The sequence below is a fragment of the Pleurodeles waltl genome, chromosome 6 (genome assembly GCF_031143425.1).
Source record: "Pleurodeles waltl isolate 20211129_DDA chromosome 6, aPleWal1.hap1.20221129, whole genome shotgun sequence".
In the NCBI taxonomy this organism is placed as follows: domain Eukaryota; kingdom Metazoa; phylum Chordata; class Amphibia; order Caudata; family Salamandridae; genus Pleurodeles; species Pleurodeles waltl.
The window spans coordinates 1460577467-1460595223 of NC_090445.1; the positions used below are offsets into that span (position 1 = coordinate 1460577467).

The 17757-nt window shown below is 41.6% G+C and overlaps 1 protein-coding gene across 36 annotated transcripts in view; it reads left to right on the forward strand.

The window, feature by feature from the left end:
- The window catches only part of ANK3 (ankyrin 3), a 1678649-nt gene that overhangs the window by 1392706 nt on the left and 268186 nt on the right, over positions 1–17757 (forward strand). For 31 of the 36 annotated variants that reach the window (XM_069240922.1, XM_069240928.1, XM_069240932.1 and 28 more), the window contains 2 exons: positions 12335–12458; positions 15682–15784. In XM_069240922.1, coding sequence (XP_069097023.1) covers positions 12335–12458; positions 15682–15784 — 227 coding nt within the window. The remainder of the gene's footprint in view (positions 1–12334; positions 12459–15681; positions 15785–17757) is intronic. The other 5 variants (XM_069240923.1, XM_069240942.1, XM_069240948.1 and 2 more) reach the window with 1 other exon arrangement.

Sequence of the window (17757 nt, forward strand, 5' to 3'; positions counted from 1 at the left end):
CTTATTGGTGCTTTTTGCGCATAGGTTAGGTCGAACAAGAGTTGGAGCATGTTTGCTGACAACAGATCTCGGAAACACATTGAGACAATTACTGACAACAGATCTCTGAAACACAAAGCGGCAATTACTGCCGTGTGTGTCTGCTGTCTTCTAACTGCGCATTAACTCAAAGATTTTTCATGTTAACGTATGCACTGAAGACATGCAAAAGAAATGCACAGACACTTTCTGCATCGGCGCAGCACAGGAAAAGAGATCTTGATGTGGCCCCAGGTCCATTGATTTGTGTTAGAACAAACTGAGAGGATGCGGGTAGACTGGACAATTTTGCATTAGCACTTTACTGGACACTTGCACACAAACACCCATCAGAAGACCTTTGTCATGGGGCTGAGAGCTGTGGGGCCTGGGTCACTTTTTTATTTCATTCCAGAGTTCCCGCCCCTGTAGCAGGTTTAATGCCCCTTTAAAACACTGCAATCACCGGGGGCACTTAAAGGAAAGCAGAATTCAGTTAGTGAATGCTGTAGAAAATAACATAATCTCCCCTATGCTAAACGTTGGTCTGTACCTATATTTTAGACATGCAAGTAGTATGCCCGACATCTAAACCCACCTTCACCCATTTGCAAAATGTAGTAAGTAGTGCTGTATTACACATCTGGGCAGAGCCGTGAAAAAGTTCAATTCCCGGGAGAGGAAAGTCCCTTGGCCTTGCCATCTAGTAAGGCTTGAAACAGTCTTCATCACCTCGCAACATTATAGGCCAGTATGTCCCTTCTTCTGTGCTGGATTGCCGCTGTCACACCACTTAAGGCTGCTGGTTTGACATCCATTGGATGAACTTCTGTTTGAAATGCCAAGCACGCCTGAGATAATCACAGGTGATCCCAAAACATTGCTACAACCCCCCTGCTTTATACAGCTGTTTTGTTCTCACAAACTTTGATTTAATCATCTTCTCGAAGATGTGACCAGCGAGACATCTACAAGCATGTTAATGTAATCAAGCATGTATTGATATAAGTATGTATATGTATTAGCCCAATAGCTTCACAAGGTTATAGTTAGTCAGATATTTTTTGACTCAGTGATTTATTTGTACAGTAATGCTGTCAGCAAGCTATTTATTCACACAAAGCTTTGGCCAGCTAGATTAATACATGCTTAATATGAAGCCAGTCAAATGTTTATATAAGGGTGTGATAAGCAACATTTTAAGCAAGAAATAAATTATAGTAAATATAAAAGATCTATAAATAACTAATTAAATACAATGTATCAGACTCATATTTATTTGGAATGGGCTATGATTAGCACAATACTAATTTATATGTGAATGCTTTCAGCCAGAATCGTATTATCACATACACAAAACCTGTCATTTTTTAAACAAATGTATGAGCAGACTCCACATTTTTTGTGCAAAGACATGATTAGCCAGATGCTTACAAATGTGTAGCCAAATGTTTAGTTGGAAACTAAAGTGTCAAGTTAATTTGCACAAAGATATGCTGTGCGAAGTTCATTTGCTTAATGATGGCTACACCATATAACCATGAAGCTGCGATCAGCTGGATGTACTTTTGCTTGTATATTGGATTGTAAAGACATTACATTCCCCAGATGTCTGTTAAACTATTGCAAGGACATTCCCTCTAGCAAAGATCCCCCCCACCCGTCACAGTGCCCCATCTTTTTTTCTCTATAAAATTGACTTAAACTTATGTGGCCCTGTTAGTGCTTGAAAATAACTTTATAAGGGGTCTGTTTAAGATTGGCAAAGGTACGCCCCTAGTCCCACTGAGGTTGGATTTAGCATTTAAACATATTAAACTGGAGGTAGCTTTAAAACCCTTATTATATTGGGTAAGACTATGGTCAAATGAGGAGCTGGCACCTTATAAGGACTACCTAAATGATCTGATTTCCTGTCATACAAGGGTAGTTACGCCATGGTTCAGAAATGTTAAGATGCAGTGCGAGAAGCTGAAAATGACAGACCTCTGGAACTCACCAGCAGTTGTCGCTAAGGGAGCCAGGCAGAAAGTGAAAAGTCCCTATTGGAATTGCGCCCTGGAACAGATTTGGTTGAACTATGATAATGAAAATCTGACCGTGACCGAGCAATTTTTAAATGTCAAATGTTCTCCAGCTTATGAGGAGTTCATGGATGAAATCTGCCCACCCATTTTTAAACGGCTTTATCTCCAGTTTAGATATAGTTTTTTACCTTTAAGAACCGTAAGGGCCACGGGGTCAAGCACGATTCCTCAGTGTTCTGCCCCTTTTGTCTATCGGATAAAGAAACTGGGGCTCATCTTCTCTTGTTTTGCCCCAGTATATACAGCAGCGTAGAAAATGGCTAATTGCGGTTTGCCAACTTCAGAGTGTCAGGCATCCTAGGGAGGCCCTGGGAATTCTTAAAGGTGACACAAAGGCTGTGATAGTGTTTGCAATCGCTAAATGCATAGAGCATGCATGGTACATTAGACTAATGGAATGTTTAACTAATTGACTGTACATATTGCATCTTCAGTGTTTATAGAGGCATACAACGGGCAGATGATGAAATATTCGAGCTGTGTTTTCACTCATTGTGTACTTGGTCTGTTCTTTGCCTATGCACTTTAAGATTTTACTCTAAGTACAGGGATGTGGAATTCCTATTGCTCAACGCCCGGGACATATTGTTTGGGGTCAATGGCAACACGTTTTCATGTTTATTTTGTCCTTTGGAAAAGTAAGACCAACCCTCTGCAGCACCAACCATTTGGCTGCCAGTTTACAGAGAAGGGAGCTGTCTGCATTTGAAGTAATATATGTGTCCATAAGTTAATGCTTTTGAACTTGTATTTGTGCTTCATTAATAAAAAGCCTTCATTATTAGGGTGAGCATTGTAAATAAACGTTATAGGTCACTTTGCGCTACTGGCAGTGGTTCAAGTAAAAAAAAAAAAAAAAAAAGTGTACACACGTTTGAAAAGTTTAACAATATGAGGCTAAGTATAATGCTCCCAGAATGCTCTCTGATTAGATGCAAATGTTTGCAGAAGCTTTGCTTGCAAAACAAAATGTTCAGAAAAAATGCAAGTAGGAAAAAAAACATTTTGCTCCTATGAAATTTTAGGTGCTATTTCTTTGAAGTGTCATTTAGTAAAATGTGTTGATGCATGTTAGCATTTCCAAAAAATATTCCTAATGGAAAATCAGTGTAACCATTTTCAACAAGATTATGGGAAGCATGAAAATAAACAAGCAATGGCAAAGCCAACCGATCTGACTTTTTTTGTGAGTATTTTGGTTTTGTCAATGCATGTCTTTTTTTTTTTTTTAACATGGCTTTTGAAACACTTTATTGTTGAGGGAGCTGCCATGCCCTCACCATTGTAACAATCACTGGCAAAAAGAAAAAAAGATTTTTGGTCTCAAAAAGCACACATTGCCACCAGTGGTATAACAAAGGCCCCGCAGCCATCTCCCCGGGGTGCCCTCTCAGCTCAGCACCCGCCCTGAGTTAGTCTGGCGGGGACGCTCCATGTTCTTTGTAAGGGGGCTCCCTCCTGTTTCGTTATGCCTCTGATTGCCACAGTAGTTCCTGGCACTAAACAAAACTACTTTGTGTGCCAATATGCTCCTTGTGGAAGAGCAGAATGCGATCACTCACAGCAAAGCCAGCCGACAGACAGAGACAGAAATAGAAGTTTAATAAAAACAAAATGTCTTTACACCAGATCTAATTAGGGACCCAATTCTTAAAGAAAGTCTCAAAAGTACACCCATGGTATATGTCTTTGAGTTAGTGGCTTTCATGAATTCACAAGAACTCACAGAAGTAGACCCGGAAGTTGTAGTCCTAGAAAATATTTTTGAACTGTATATTAGCACAAGCAAATATGCATCTTTAGATTTGCTCATGTGAATATCTATTGAGCGTTTACGAGTTCACTTTCCCTCCACCCACTTTTTTCCCAACCCTGGAAGAACTTCTATTTCTTCCATGTAGATTTAAGAAGCAACCTGTCCCATGGACAAGTAGATATTGTATTAAATTGTACACCCCTGAAGTAGTTCCAAATAATATATTCTGGAGGTGGATTGTCTCCTTCCCTCAAATATGTTTGGGTAGAATCTCGGGTTTCCATATTTGATAAAATTAAATAAATATCATTGCAGATTTCTAGGTAATTAATATGGTTCCCTGTATTCTATATTGGGCAGCTGACTATTTATTAGATTAGCATTGTTTTTAAATATGCATCCCCTACTTGAATTTGTATATGTATTTAAAGTTTCATTCTAAGTAGTTTTAAATAACATATTCTTGTGTGCATATTATTAAAATCATATGTGTATTTTATATGGACTGCTTTACATATGTACATTTTTGTATATCTATGCTTTTATGGTTTCTTGCCGAAATAAAGCAATTATTATTATTATAAATTGGCATGTTTTTTTGCTAGATCAATGTCTGAGGATTGGCCCTCCACTATAGTTGCACCCTAACCCTTTTAAGCCAGATGGTTAAGTTAGGTTTTGTTAGGTAAAGTTTGTATAAGTAACATTTAGATTGTGCATAATAATATTGGAATTGTTACTAGGCTTAGTTCTCTGTCCTTTCTTTTATTGATAGTATTGCACTTGCGACAAAAGCTTTATATCCCTATGAGAGTTTTTATGTTAGATCGTTTTATGTGCCACAGAGCTAGTTCTGACCTCATAGTTTTGGTGTGTAGGTCTTGGTCTCTGTAGATATCCAGACAGAAAACTGTGGGGTACATCACCAGACTTGGTATGCAAGCACAATCATTCAACATTTTGTCTGACTCATGGTGTCACTTTTAGAGACTCTGCAAAATGCATAGGGTAAGAGGATATTGAGGGACAGTAAGAGCCAGGCAGACTCTACTTTGGAGAGACTCGCTAGAGTTAAGAAATTCCAATATGTCTGGCTTATGAATACACTGTCAAGCCAAACCTAAAAATCTGTGTACATTTATGACTACCTCCCATCTGTGCTGCAGCCAGAGAAAAACACCATAAATTATCTAGTTGTCTAAGACACTTTAATAGCATCACAGTGTCATGTATATGTTCTATCTACTTAAAGATCAAGCTCAGGCAGCTGGATGAATAAAAAAAATGGTCACAGCTGTGTGGAGGGCATGCACTTTTTTGTGGAAGCACACAGCTTCTGCCCAATCAAAACATGTATTCCTGGCTCCCAGCATGTGGGTAGAGCCAAAGCCCCTCTCGTGGTGGTTCTCACATAATTGTCTGGGGACAGCCGCACTATGAAGTCAGACTATAAAAATACCATGTTGCGGGAGGGTAGTCAGTCTCTAGCACGCAGAGGCCCAGTAGGGTGAGAGACAGCTTGCTAGGGTGGGAAGAGGATTGAAAAGTGCATATTTGTTTAATTCAACGTTTGAACTGCTTAATCAAGGGGCCCCTGCTAAACAATTTAAACTTTTTGCTAAAAGGTTTTAATCATTTGTGAACTACGATTCATGTATAACTCACCCTCTAGAATTTCGTCAGTCTTTTTGCAGTTCTACATTTGATGGCTTCTAAATAGGACTGCACAGCAGATAACTTTAAGGACCTGTAAAGAGGCTAGAAGGTGGGGTGCCGGACTAGTACAAAACAGAGAGATAAATATTAGTCTCAGTTGGCTTCTCTGCACCTGTTGTGTCATCTTAATACTATCGTTGGTGGTTTGTGGCAATATTTCCGTCTGTGTTTTCTGCTCAGCGTTCACATTTTCAAGGATGAAACCGGGTGGTATTTTGAAAAGTAGACATAGGGAGGACGTGCAATTTGACACTATACATGCATCAAGGAATTGTGGATTGTAATAGTGTAGAGAAGATCGGGGTCGGCCTCAAAGTCGCACACCAGAGAATTGAATTCTCTACTCCAAGGGCAGTGTGTTGCCTTGTGTGTAGTGAGTACCAGAACAAGAGCCAAGGTGGCTAAATGGTGAATGGTTGGGTTGTGGTGAGTAGGTGCTAGCTGTGTGTAAGGTAATGTGTGATGAGGACCAGAAAAGAAGGAGGGGTGGAGAGGTTAGCATGCTTCATACACGGCGTGTATTGACTAGTGTATTAACTAGGGCAGAATGGGGAGTGATGGAATTGTGATGAGTGCCTCGATGTGCATTGCACCATGTGATGGCGCGTGCAGAGTGACCGGAGTGTCTGCTCCAGTCTTGTTCATCTAGGGAAGTGTATTGGTTATGTATTGGTTATTTGTGGAGTGTGCTCGAATGGTATGGGGTGGAACTTTGTGTATCTCTGGTTGTATTCTTCAAGGAAGGTTTGAGGGAGTTTGGTGGTTTGTCGGATTCAGCTGTATGTGCTGCCTGTGTTCCTTGTCAGTGGTGCATTACCTGTGGAGATGCTGTATTGTTGATCTATCTTGTTTCTTGTTTCAGTGCTGTCCATCTCTTTGTATTTGTTTTTAAGTTTTGAGATGCTCTGCGGTTTTTCTGCTCTCATGATGTGTGCTGTCTTTAAAATGTGAGATTTGTTATAGCATGTTTGGTGCCACGTGTCTGACTGTCTGATCATGTAGTGATCATGTTTAAATCAAGCCACAGACACACCCAGAAGTGGACATTAGGGCCTGTAAAGGACGTTGGTATCATTTAGACCCATGAAAGGGATTAGTCAGCAATGTAGCATGGATTCCTGACCCCCTACCCAAGTTTATTTTTACTGTGTTGAAGTCATCTCTTCATTCCAGACTCTGTCATTTTGTGGGGAATCTACACCCTTTACAAATACAAATAGGAATGTTAATGAAATTCGAAAGCTTTGTCCGCCACTGAACTTTGCCTCCCTCCCTCAAGCTTCCTCCCCTCTACATCTCCTGGTTTATATGCACAGTGTAAGACTTTGTTCATGGCGGGGCATAGATGGCGCCTCTATGTTTTGTGGCTGTTCTGTGAAGTCAACATGATACAAGGAGTTATGAGGAGTAATGCCCGCAGGTATTCTACTGCCTTTCAGCACTTATGCAGGCAATGTTGAAGTGCAGGGGCATCAGCCAATCTGATGTCCCCCCCCTTTATTTCTACTGACACAATATAGGTGTACACTCAGGTGAAAGCCCACTGGCCACTCCTCTTCCTCTTGCAAGCACAGTTCTACTAAACAACGTACGGGTACAGTGCCAAAACATGCAGGGTATTTTACTCTCTCCCACTGTCCTGAGCCGGGCCAAACAGCACCTCTGCAACCCCTGTAGAAGTGCTGTTGGAGCGAAACTAGGTCCTTAGTAGAACCTGTGAAATAGGCCCATCTTGTGCCGCTTAAAGCAGAAACTCTTTGCTCTTTAGAGGAAGACATTAAATCATTGATATTGGCCCAGAGAAACCTTAGTGTTCTTTCTCTGCCGAGTTGTATAGTTCACATCTTCCTCTGTGGAAGAGTCCTCTCACCCCCAATACCACTAGATTGTGTGATAAGGTCCCGGTTGCTGGGAAAGAGTATAGACACCCTTATGCCCCTGCATTGGATTCCGTTGAACCTTTGTGTGGCATTGTGCTAATGCAGAGCACGATGCAGGTGCTTGCTACTGTGTATTTAAAAGTGCTTTGATGGTGGGTGTGGCAGAGAACCATATTGTTGCATGCCCCATGTATTTACCCTGTCGGTTGGTGTGATGGGTGGCACAGGAGGGCAGAGTGCCCTCAGGGTGCTCCATCTTTACCTTTTTGCAGCATGTTGACTTCTTTAATCAAACAAAAGCTATGGTGCCTTGTATGTTCCTAATATCGATCTGCTGTGTGGACCCAGGGAGAGGGGACCTTTACTGGATGTGGTGGGGCACACACTGCACCAGGCCGTCCACCCACGTCCGAGACATTATTTAATTGAAACTATAGGGGTTACCTTACTCAAAGATTTCTAAATTAAACATCAGTTGTACTAAACGGAAGCCACTGTACTTAATCCAATGAGTGATTAATTTTTAAAGTTTAGGAATTTCCAGATGTATTAATGTTTTTAATCGGTGAATCGAGTGGAGTTACATATAGTCCTGGTATACCGTTTCTTGTGACTCAGTATTCATCATTGCAAGTGCAATGGATGTTTAAAACGTCACCTACAATATTGTTCTCCTCTGAACTTTCAGGCAGGCCCATCATTTCCCATACAACTCATTGGGTCGTTCCTATGATCTGAAAGCATCCAAAATGGAGCCAAGAGAATGTATTCAGTTCTTTTTTTTTTTTTTTTTTTTTTTTTTAACCAGTGTACTCCTTACATGATCTGTCCATGGTCATCAAAATATAAACGTACAGGACATTTCATGAATTGGTAGTGACATCTGAATATAAACATTGTGCTGTGTCTGTTTTGTGATCTAGATGCCACAGGCTGCACGGTCTGATAGGAGTCTTTTAACTGAAAGGCAGCCTTAACCTAGTTAGAGCACCATTTTCCCAGAGAAGAAACACGCTGTACGCTGCTTGGAAACATCTCTAGGAACTACCTTGCACAAAAGGGCAATATAGAGGACACATCATATACTATATTGACAGCCAGAAATAACTTAAATGAAAGCTTCTTTGTCATGGTATTGGTAACGTCAATGTTAGCGCTCCCCTGCCAGCAGCTTTTGCAGTGTGTTGAGGAAAGACCTATTTAGTACAATACCAATATGTAGAGTAGGTCTTGGTTCAGCCAAGTGCTTATTACTGATTAATTCCCTCTTATTTGAAGCTTTCTTTCCCCATCTTGTTTGTCGCACCTCTCGAGCATAGTCCCTTCAGCATCCTTTTGATTGGATGACTTGCTGCCATCATGGAAGTTTTTTTTTTTTTACTCTGTAAGAGTGCATGTGTTTTCTTGCTGTCTCTGTCATGTGCTGCTTCCCTCCTCACATCCCTGCCCCACACTTTGTGTTCCCTCCCAAGCTTCTCTTATGCTTCCCCTGTCCTCCCTATCCCAATCATCTTTTTTCTGCCTCCTTTCCAGCTCCTCCGTAGCTCTCCTGATAATCCCCTGAGCTGGCCATCACTGAGTCTTTTCCACCCTCTTCCCCCGCTCCTCTGATTCTCCCCTGTCACGCTTCATCCTGGGTTTCTTTATGACTTATTTCCCTCATTGGAGAGCGCAGTCGCTGCAGTTTGCTACTGGTCCGCAGTCCGCTCCAGTCTGCATAATGTGCTTATGCACACTTTTTAGACGTTTTAATGTATCACTCCAGCAAGATGAGCGTTAGCTATTCAGGATCGCTAAAGTAAAAAAAAGTAAATGCCTTCGCAGCATCATGACGCATATGTTTGTGTGTGTGTGTATATATATATATGTCTTCATTTTGGGCCCGCCTGCCATTTTGCCTTTTTTCGGTTTTGCCGCTGCATTTCAGCATCGCACGTATTGTCAATGCCGAAAGGCCAACTATTACCTGTCAAAGGTTGAGACCTATTGACTTTGCCAATGATTGGTAGAGCTACACTTTCTTAAACAGTCTGTGATATATTAGCAACATGTTTTAAGTCCATGAAACCTTGGCTCCAGATCCCAACAAGCACTAAGATACAAGGGAGCAGTTCGCTGTCTAATAATATGTGATGTGTATGTTCTTAAGCATATTTATTTCCAATAATAACGTGTGGTTTTATAGCCCTACATACCATGCCTGTCGTTTAATAGCGCTATAAAGAACGTGTTTTTAAAGCCCAATGAAATGGTACTCGTTTTACTGACCTCGAAAGGATGGAAAGTTGAGCTGGCCTAGCTGAGGTTCGAAACCCTCTGTCTTACAAATTCATAGCAGTGTCAGGGTGAGCGTTTCACTGGCTGAGCCATTTTGCTGTTGAATCGAGCGATCCCATTTGGCTTCTGACATTAAACCCAACTCGAATCCTCAAATAGTTTAAGATTGCACTGGAACTGTTGGTTCATATTAAGAACGATGTGTCCCTTTTGTTAGGAAAGCCCATAAAATGTATTGTGTATTCAGTGTTTCTGAAAGATTCGCTCCTAATTAACACATTTTTCTGCCACAATTGGGCATATACCACCCTCATCAACACATAAAACTTTGCTTGAAGCCTGAAACTACTATCACTCGCATTCAAAGTGAGTATGTTTTAAGATAAAGGTACGGTTTTAGTAATGGTGGCGCCCTGTGCGACAGTTTATTGTGGCACCACCCCACCCCATGACCTCTTCCTTGGTTTCACTCACTACCACCTGGCAAATGTGCCCCTCATTTCTCCATAGCTCCCCTTTCACATACATTCATGTGTTTTAAAGCTCTTGTAAAGGCTGGCTTTACTAATCCACTCAGCTAGCCACATAAAATTTAGAGGCATATTTAAGAGCCCCTAGTGCCAATCTAACGGCAAATTAGTGTCATTTTTTTACGCTAATGTGGCATTAGAAGGCCAAAAACGCCATGCCATATTTACAAAGTGGCGCAATGCATGCATTGCGTCACTTTGTATCCCTTTACGCTACATTATGCCTGCGCCAGGCATATTGAATGCAAAGGTGGCATTCCCCTGTCGCGCGGGGGCAAAAAAATGGTGCAAAGAAATCTGGCAGATTTCTTTGCGTCATTTTTTTCTGGCAGTTTTAACGCCTGCTCAGAGCAGGTGTTAAAAGGAGGCGTCTGTTGGTTACAATGGGCCCCTGTGTGCTTTGCAGAATTAGCATTAAAAAAATGTACACTAATCCTGCAAAGCGCCAGACCTGCATACAAAATTTCTGAAGGTAGTCCCCTAACTACCACAGGTGTGCGCCGTCTTTTAAATATGACACACACATGGTGGCGTTAGTGGGGAGCTAAGGGGTGCTAGAAAAGTGGCGGTGCTTAATTTGTAAACAAAAAGGTGCCAGTGCCCAAAGCCCTCCTCATAAACACGCTGGCTGCTGCAATTAAATGTGAAAGCACGTAATTCCAAGGCAGCGTAATCCTGAAGCCATCTTGGGCCTCTTCAATCCATCTACAGGCACTCCCTGCCCCTTCAGGTCACTCTTGCGGATTTCTGCTTTTTCCCATTGTGATGCTTTTTCGTTTTTCTCTTCCTCCGTCTTTCCCATATGTGTCTTTTTCTCGCAGTAAATTCTTGAGGCAGGAAAATAAGTGCCGGTCCTCAAAAATGAGTGCCGGTGCTCCGCACCGGAAACAACAAGCACAAATTAAGCACTGCCATAGGGGCATATTTAAGAGCCCCTTGTGCCATTCTAATGCCACATTATTGTAATTTTTTTACACTAATGGGCATTAGAAGGCTAAAAACACTGCACCATATTTACAAAGAGGCGCAATGTATGCATTGTGCCACTTTGTAACCCTTTGCACTACATTATGCCTCGCCAGGCATAATGTATGCAAAGGGGGCATCTTAACGTTGGGGGGGGGCAAAGAAATCTGATTTCTTCGCTGCATTTTTTTCCGACACTTTTAACACCTGCTCATAGGAGGCATTAAAAGGAAGCTTCCATAGGTTACAATGGGCTCTGGGTGCTTTGCAAGATTAGTGCCAAAACTTTTTATGCTAATCCTGCAAAGGGTCAAACCAGCTATAAAAAATTCTAAAATTCTGACACTAGTCCCCTAACTACAGCTATGGTGCTCCGTTTTTTAAATATGACGCACCCATGGTGGCGTTGGGGTGGCTCTAAGGGGTACAAGAAATGTGGTGCTGCACTGTGTGCAACACCACTTTTTTTTAATATGCCCCATAGTTCTTTTTTTTGCAGCAGGCATATTAACCCTCTATGCTACTTTATGTTGAGTCAAAGCTGCCACTAGACCAAACTCCTATCTCTCTCTTTAGCAGGAACATTAATCACAAGAGGTATCCTGACATTGTAATTGTTTCTTGATGGCTAAACGCACAACGAACTTTCCAGCAGGTGCTTTTAAATCGCAAGTTTCGGACGTTATTGCTAAACAGAGCGCCCCCCTGTGGTCAGCGCCAGGTGGGATAACACACCTTTCAACGACTAGGGTGGGAACCGGTGTTTTCACTTTTGCCTACGTCCTTATCGGGCACACACGGATTCCATACATACTTCTTCAGTGTTAGATAACTCCCTTTTTTTCCTTTTTTGCAGTGGTCAGATATGTTTTAAGACACTCTAGCCGAGAAATGACTGTTCTCGCTGGTGTCCTAATTACTTTAGAAGCTGCTGTATTCTAACGCGTGCTGAGGGAGGCCTGCTGGCATTTTAACATGGAAAAAACCCTAGGGGCTAACTTAATTGATTCATCACTGCCAGCCGCCGGTCTGTGGGTGTTGCTGAACAGCCAAGTGCGTGTATATTCTGGAGCGTCTTGTTGAAGTGTGCTTCTGTCCCGACAGGTGAGGACGCCATGACAGGCGACACCGACAAGTACCTGGGGCCGCAGGACCTGAAAGAACTGGGCGACGATTCCCTGCCGCAGGAAGGCTACATGGGGTTCAGCATAGGGGCGCGATCTGCCAGGTACTGTGCCTTTCTTCACTTGGCCTCGTCCCACCACATGAAACAACATCAAACACACCCCCTCCGCCTTTTCATGTTTTACTATTAAAGATTTCCGAGCGGATAGGTTATATGCGAGGAATTCAGTCTATTTAAAACTGGACCTAGTCACGTGGACTGTTTTCGTAATTAGGTATAGTCAGTTAAATTTGGCATGCTATAAACAGGTTGGGTGGGAATGATGGGTGTGCGTGTTTTAGAGGAGTTGTGTTATTGCTCTGCTATGAGGTGGAGCTAGTAAATGTATGCTTAGAGTTTGTGAAAAGATGACGTTTCTTAGAAACGTGAGGCCGGATTTTAACATGTGGATGGATACGTGGGAAAATGTGGATTTATATAAAGGACCCCCTTAGTATTGTTTGCATTGCAGGTGCTTTGTCTGATCTAGGGGAGCGTTCAGAAAGAGTATGTCGACGCCTCGGCAGGGGTAGTAAACGCTATATAAATACTATTACTATATATGCTTTTATGCTTTCACGTGACGTGTTGACCCCCCTCACTGAAGCACTTCCTGTCGGCTTCAGTTAATTACCAATGGCCACATCGACAGAAGCTGCCGCAGAAACGAGGCAGGTGCCGCGCGACACGAGGATTTCCTCCCCACTAGAAGCACAGTTTGTTACTGGCAGTGTTTGTCTGAGCCCTTTCTCTCCGTGTAACAAACGCTGCCTTGTGCCCGTGGATAGATAACTTCCACATTTGTAGTTCAGGCAGCATGAATGCTGACAGGCAAATTATTTTGAGGCTAATAATTAAACCCACTCCAGAGTGCCCAGAGGACTTTTTCCTATGGCTTACTGAGATGTTTAAAAAAAAAAGTTGCATTGTCTGCCTCTGAATGACACCTCCCACAAGGTAAAGCTGGGATGTTTACACTCCAGGCTCCTCTGTACAGGTTGCGTTAGATCTGGAAGACTGCAGCCTGAACGTGCCCATCTTTCAGGATCGAGGTATTACACTTTCGTTTGTTTAACCCGTCGGTAACTTGATGCATGTTTAACTTTGTAGAAACTTCCGCTAGGAAAGATAGCGCCCCAGTTTGTAAACCAGAAGCGTGTTGTGACATGGAGCTGTGCTAAAAGGGTAGATGGGATCTAAATGCAGACGAAAGATCTTACAGGGAACCTCAAACGAAACAGAGCTGGTCGCATGTTTTGAAATGTTAATCATTTTTATTGGTTTGCATTCCCGCTCGAAATGATTTTTTTTATCGCTTCCATGCTTCTTATTTCGAAAATGTCATTGCAGTTGCAGCTGTTTAATTTTACATCGGCACAGTTCATATCCACATGTTATGCTCACATCACACAACGACTCGTGGTCTCACCAGCTGCCACATTCCAGGCGCTGTAAAATAGGCAGATCCTGGAATTAAATAAAGCATTGTGATTCTGAGGATAACATACATGCATGAAACGTTTGAGTTACTCGCAGCAACATTTTACTTTCGCCGTCTGATTGTTTCCTTTCTGTTTCTTCTGTTCTCCCCTGAACATCCTTGTATATTTCTTAAAACTAGTCCTAAGATCAGGTAAGAGGGCACGCCACCCTGACTTCATTTCTCTGCTCTCTCCCGTGCTCATCTCCAGTCTTGTGCGTATTGTGAAGTGGTGTGGTTTCTGTTCTGTGGTAAATTTCCTGTTTTTTGTCGGCTCAGTGTGATTAACACATACGAGGTAGCTTGCTTTTGTTGACTCCTGGTTATAACGTTGAATGTGTGTGTGCTGAGCCTTTTTTAACTGTGCTTTTAGAGGAAACTATGAAATCACTGGGCAGCAAAGAAAGTGGGTCCACTTCCTTCATTGGTTAATTAAAGACTGCCACAGTTGGGGTGCACTGGACCCCTCACACTATTTGGGTGCACCACTGCATCTTCTGTTCTACTGTAGCTACAGCTTGTTGTGAAGAAAGAAGTAGGGCCCATATGTACGAACACATTTTCCCATAGACACAGAATGGATAAAACCCTTTGGTACATCTGGCCCTAGGTTCTGAAATCTTAGCTTTTCGCACTTTGGAAAATAGAGACGTCACTGTTCTGACGTCACAACGGTAAAAAAAACACAGGTGTTTCACTGATTTGATGTCATATTCCACCAAAAGAAAATCCCTTTCAGCACCCTCTTCTTCCTAAAATGCAAGAAGACCTAGACACATATACAGATAAAGGGAACAGTCCTACATAGAAAATACATTCCTTCCACACAGAAAATAAAATAAAGAGAAATACACAGAAAAAATATAGACCAAAAAAGTGATTTAAAGTGTGTATAAATACAATTAAGCTAAATATAAATGGAAACATTAGGTTCTTATCAGTTAAACAACTTTCTCCATTGATAAACCTTTTGCCATCTTTTTTTACCTGTAATAACAACAAAAAAACGGTGTGTTAATATTTACCATATATGGGAACCATACACAATTCTGTGTGGGTATCTGTCAAAAGTGGAGATGTTTTCTACAGGGCGGTTCTTAGTGACATCCTAGACAATTCACATTTTGCAATCATTGTTGAAGATGTTCCTTAGAACATCTCTGTGGAACACATCCTATTTGGTGACCACACCCATTAGCACTTCGTTTTGTTCTTTGTGCTTGTGTAGCGGTTACTTACAAGTATTTTTCCTTTCTACGCAATCAGCACATGTACTTTGTGAGTTGGCCTGCTGTGAATTTCGATAAAGCTGCATGGTTTTCACACACACGTGTATGTGCCTTCCAGTAGTGAGCTTGTAGTTGTGGACATGTTGGTAGAGGCTTATCATTTTATACTAAGTAAGCAATCAACCTCAAGTCTAACAAATTAGCCAGTGACTTTCATTTTGGAATATTTCATTTGCTGCAAGTTATTGTGACCATTGAATTTTGCCAGTGGTGCACTGTTCTGGCCCTACAAGCAAGTAGAACAGTCAGTCTTTTTGATTGTGACATCCACAAAATGATGGTTATAGTGAAGAAGGCCAATAGTCCTGTTTCCTAATGAGTTGTGAGCTGCAGCACTGATCTGAAACTCATAGAATAGCAATTTTGTTATCCCATTTATTTTATTTTTCCATGCTTAATGTTCATTCTTCATTTAAATCATCTTTTTGCTAATTGCTGGAAGATGCATGCATTAACTTTTTGTTTTATCCATCTCATTGTCATCAACTTGTTCTGTGGTAAATTGTAAATACAACAGCCTCCGCTCCTTCAGTTCGGATAGGTCCTACACGCTGAACAGAAGCTCTTTCGCACGGGATAGCATGATGATAGAGGAACTTCTTGCACCTTCGAAGGAGCAGGTAAGAGCATTTGTGCTTATGACAGTCTTTGCAACTGTAATACAGCTCAATTGAATGAAGTGAAATTTGTGTACATTGCTTTCTTTGTTTATAGTGTTTTGAAACATTCGTTACATTGCAGTATGGCTCAAACATGTACCTGCACATGATGATATGAAATGGACTGATAGTTACACATATTTTGTAAAAAATATACACATACATGTTTGTGTGTGCTCTTTCTCGCTTTCTGTATATATATATATATATATATATATATATATATATAAAATTTATTCCCCAGTGGTGGGAAGTTTGGTTTGGATGGTGTTTCCATAGATGTAAATGTAAATTCGTACTTGTAAAGCGCACTCCGACCCGGAGGTATCGAGGCGCTGAACGCATACCGCTGTGGAACCCCTCCTGGCTTTCCCTGTAAGATGCCCAGTCCTGGGCAACCCCCAAGGTGAAGCCAGGCATCCCAGCGCTGTTGGGGCCGTTGTGATGCTCACAGAGAGAGCATTTGTGTGTGTATTTTGCAAGCAAGGATAACTGTTTCTAAGTTCATTTTAGAGAGAGAGATTTTAATTCGAGGTGGGAAAGCCTGCAAATGAATAGGGGAAGCCAGGCTCTAAGAGCCATAACTCGAGCCAATCTATCAACATATTTGGCAAGTAAATCGTGCAACAAACAGCAGGTAAAACAATATGATAAGGCTATTCGAAAATTCAAAAGGGGGATTTAACATGCAGAAGTGTTCTATTCAAGTACTGTATCTCTGAATTCAGAGACATTTTCAGAATAGTTTTGAAATATAAACATAGAAACAGTTATTTCCCTCATCCACGCTGACGCCAATGGCATTAGTGAGCCGAAAATCACTTGTCATTCATGTCCTTAATGGGGCCCAGAGTGTTACTAAAGATGCAGCGATGTTATAGTCTACTACAACATACAAAAGAAAGGTTTTTATACAACTCACATCCATAACTGACATTTTCCAAAAAGGTAGCAGGAAATAAGTTTTCAAGGATCACACAGCTTGGTCAGGCAGGGATTCTGGCATTGTTCCCAGGTTTCTTGGTTTCATATTGTGCTGTCTAGCTACTAGGTGGGTATCTTTTTCTTTCTCCTATTTTACATCAACGTTTATTGCTTTATTTTGAATTCTTTGTTAAGCTACATCCGTACATCGTATTAAATAAATATATACATTAAATGTAAAGTTGAGTTACTTACAACGAAAAGTCTTTCTACAATAAATACAGAGTTAAGTTAAGGGAGCACAGGGTATTCTATTTTAATGTTGATAGCGCCTGCTTCCCCTTCCATAAGATATAAGGTCGATTTTAGGAGAGCCCCCATGCCTTCAGTTCATGCAATTACACGCAGTAACAAAATACAGGGAGTGCAGAATTATTAGGCAAATGAGTATTTTGACCACATCATCCTCTTTATGCATGTTGTCTTACTCCAAGCTGTATAGGCTCGAAAGCCTACTACCAATTAAGCATATTAGGTGATGTGCATCTCTGTAATGAGAAGGGGTGTGGTCTAATGACATCAACACCCTATATCAGGTGTGCATAATTATTAGGCAACTTCCTTTCCTTTGGCAAAATGGGTCAAAAGAAGGACTTGACAGGCTCAGAAAAGTCAAAAATAGTGAGATATCTTGCAGAGGGATGCAGCACTCTTAAAATTGCAAAGCTTCTGAAGCGTGATCATCGAACAATCAAGCGTTTCATTCAAAATAGTCAACAGGGTCGCAAGAAGCGTGTGGAAAAACCAAGGCGCAAAATAACTGCCCATGAACTGAGAAAAGTCAAGCGTGCAGCTGCCACGATGCCACTTGCCACCAGTTTGGCCATATTTCAGAGCTGCAACATCACTGGAGTGCCCAAAAGCACAAGGTGTGCAATACTCAGAGACATGGCCAAGGTAAGAAAGGCTGAAAGACGACCACCACTGAACAAGACACACAAGCTGAAACG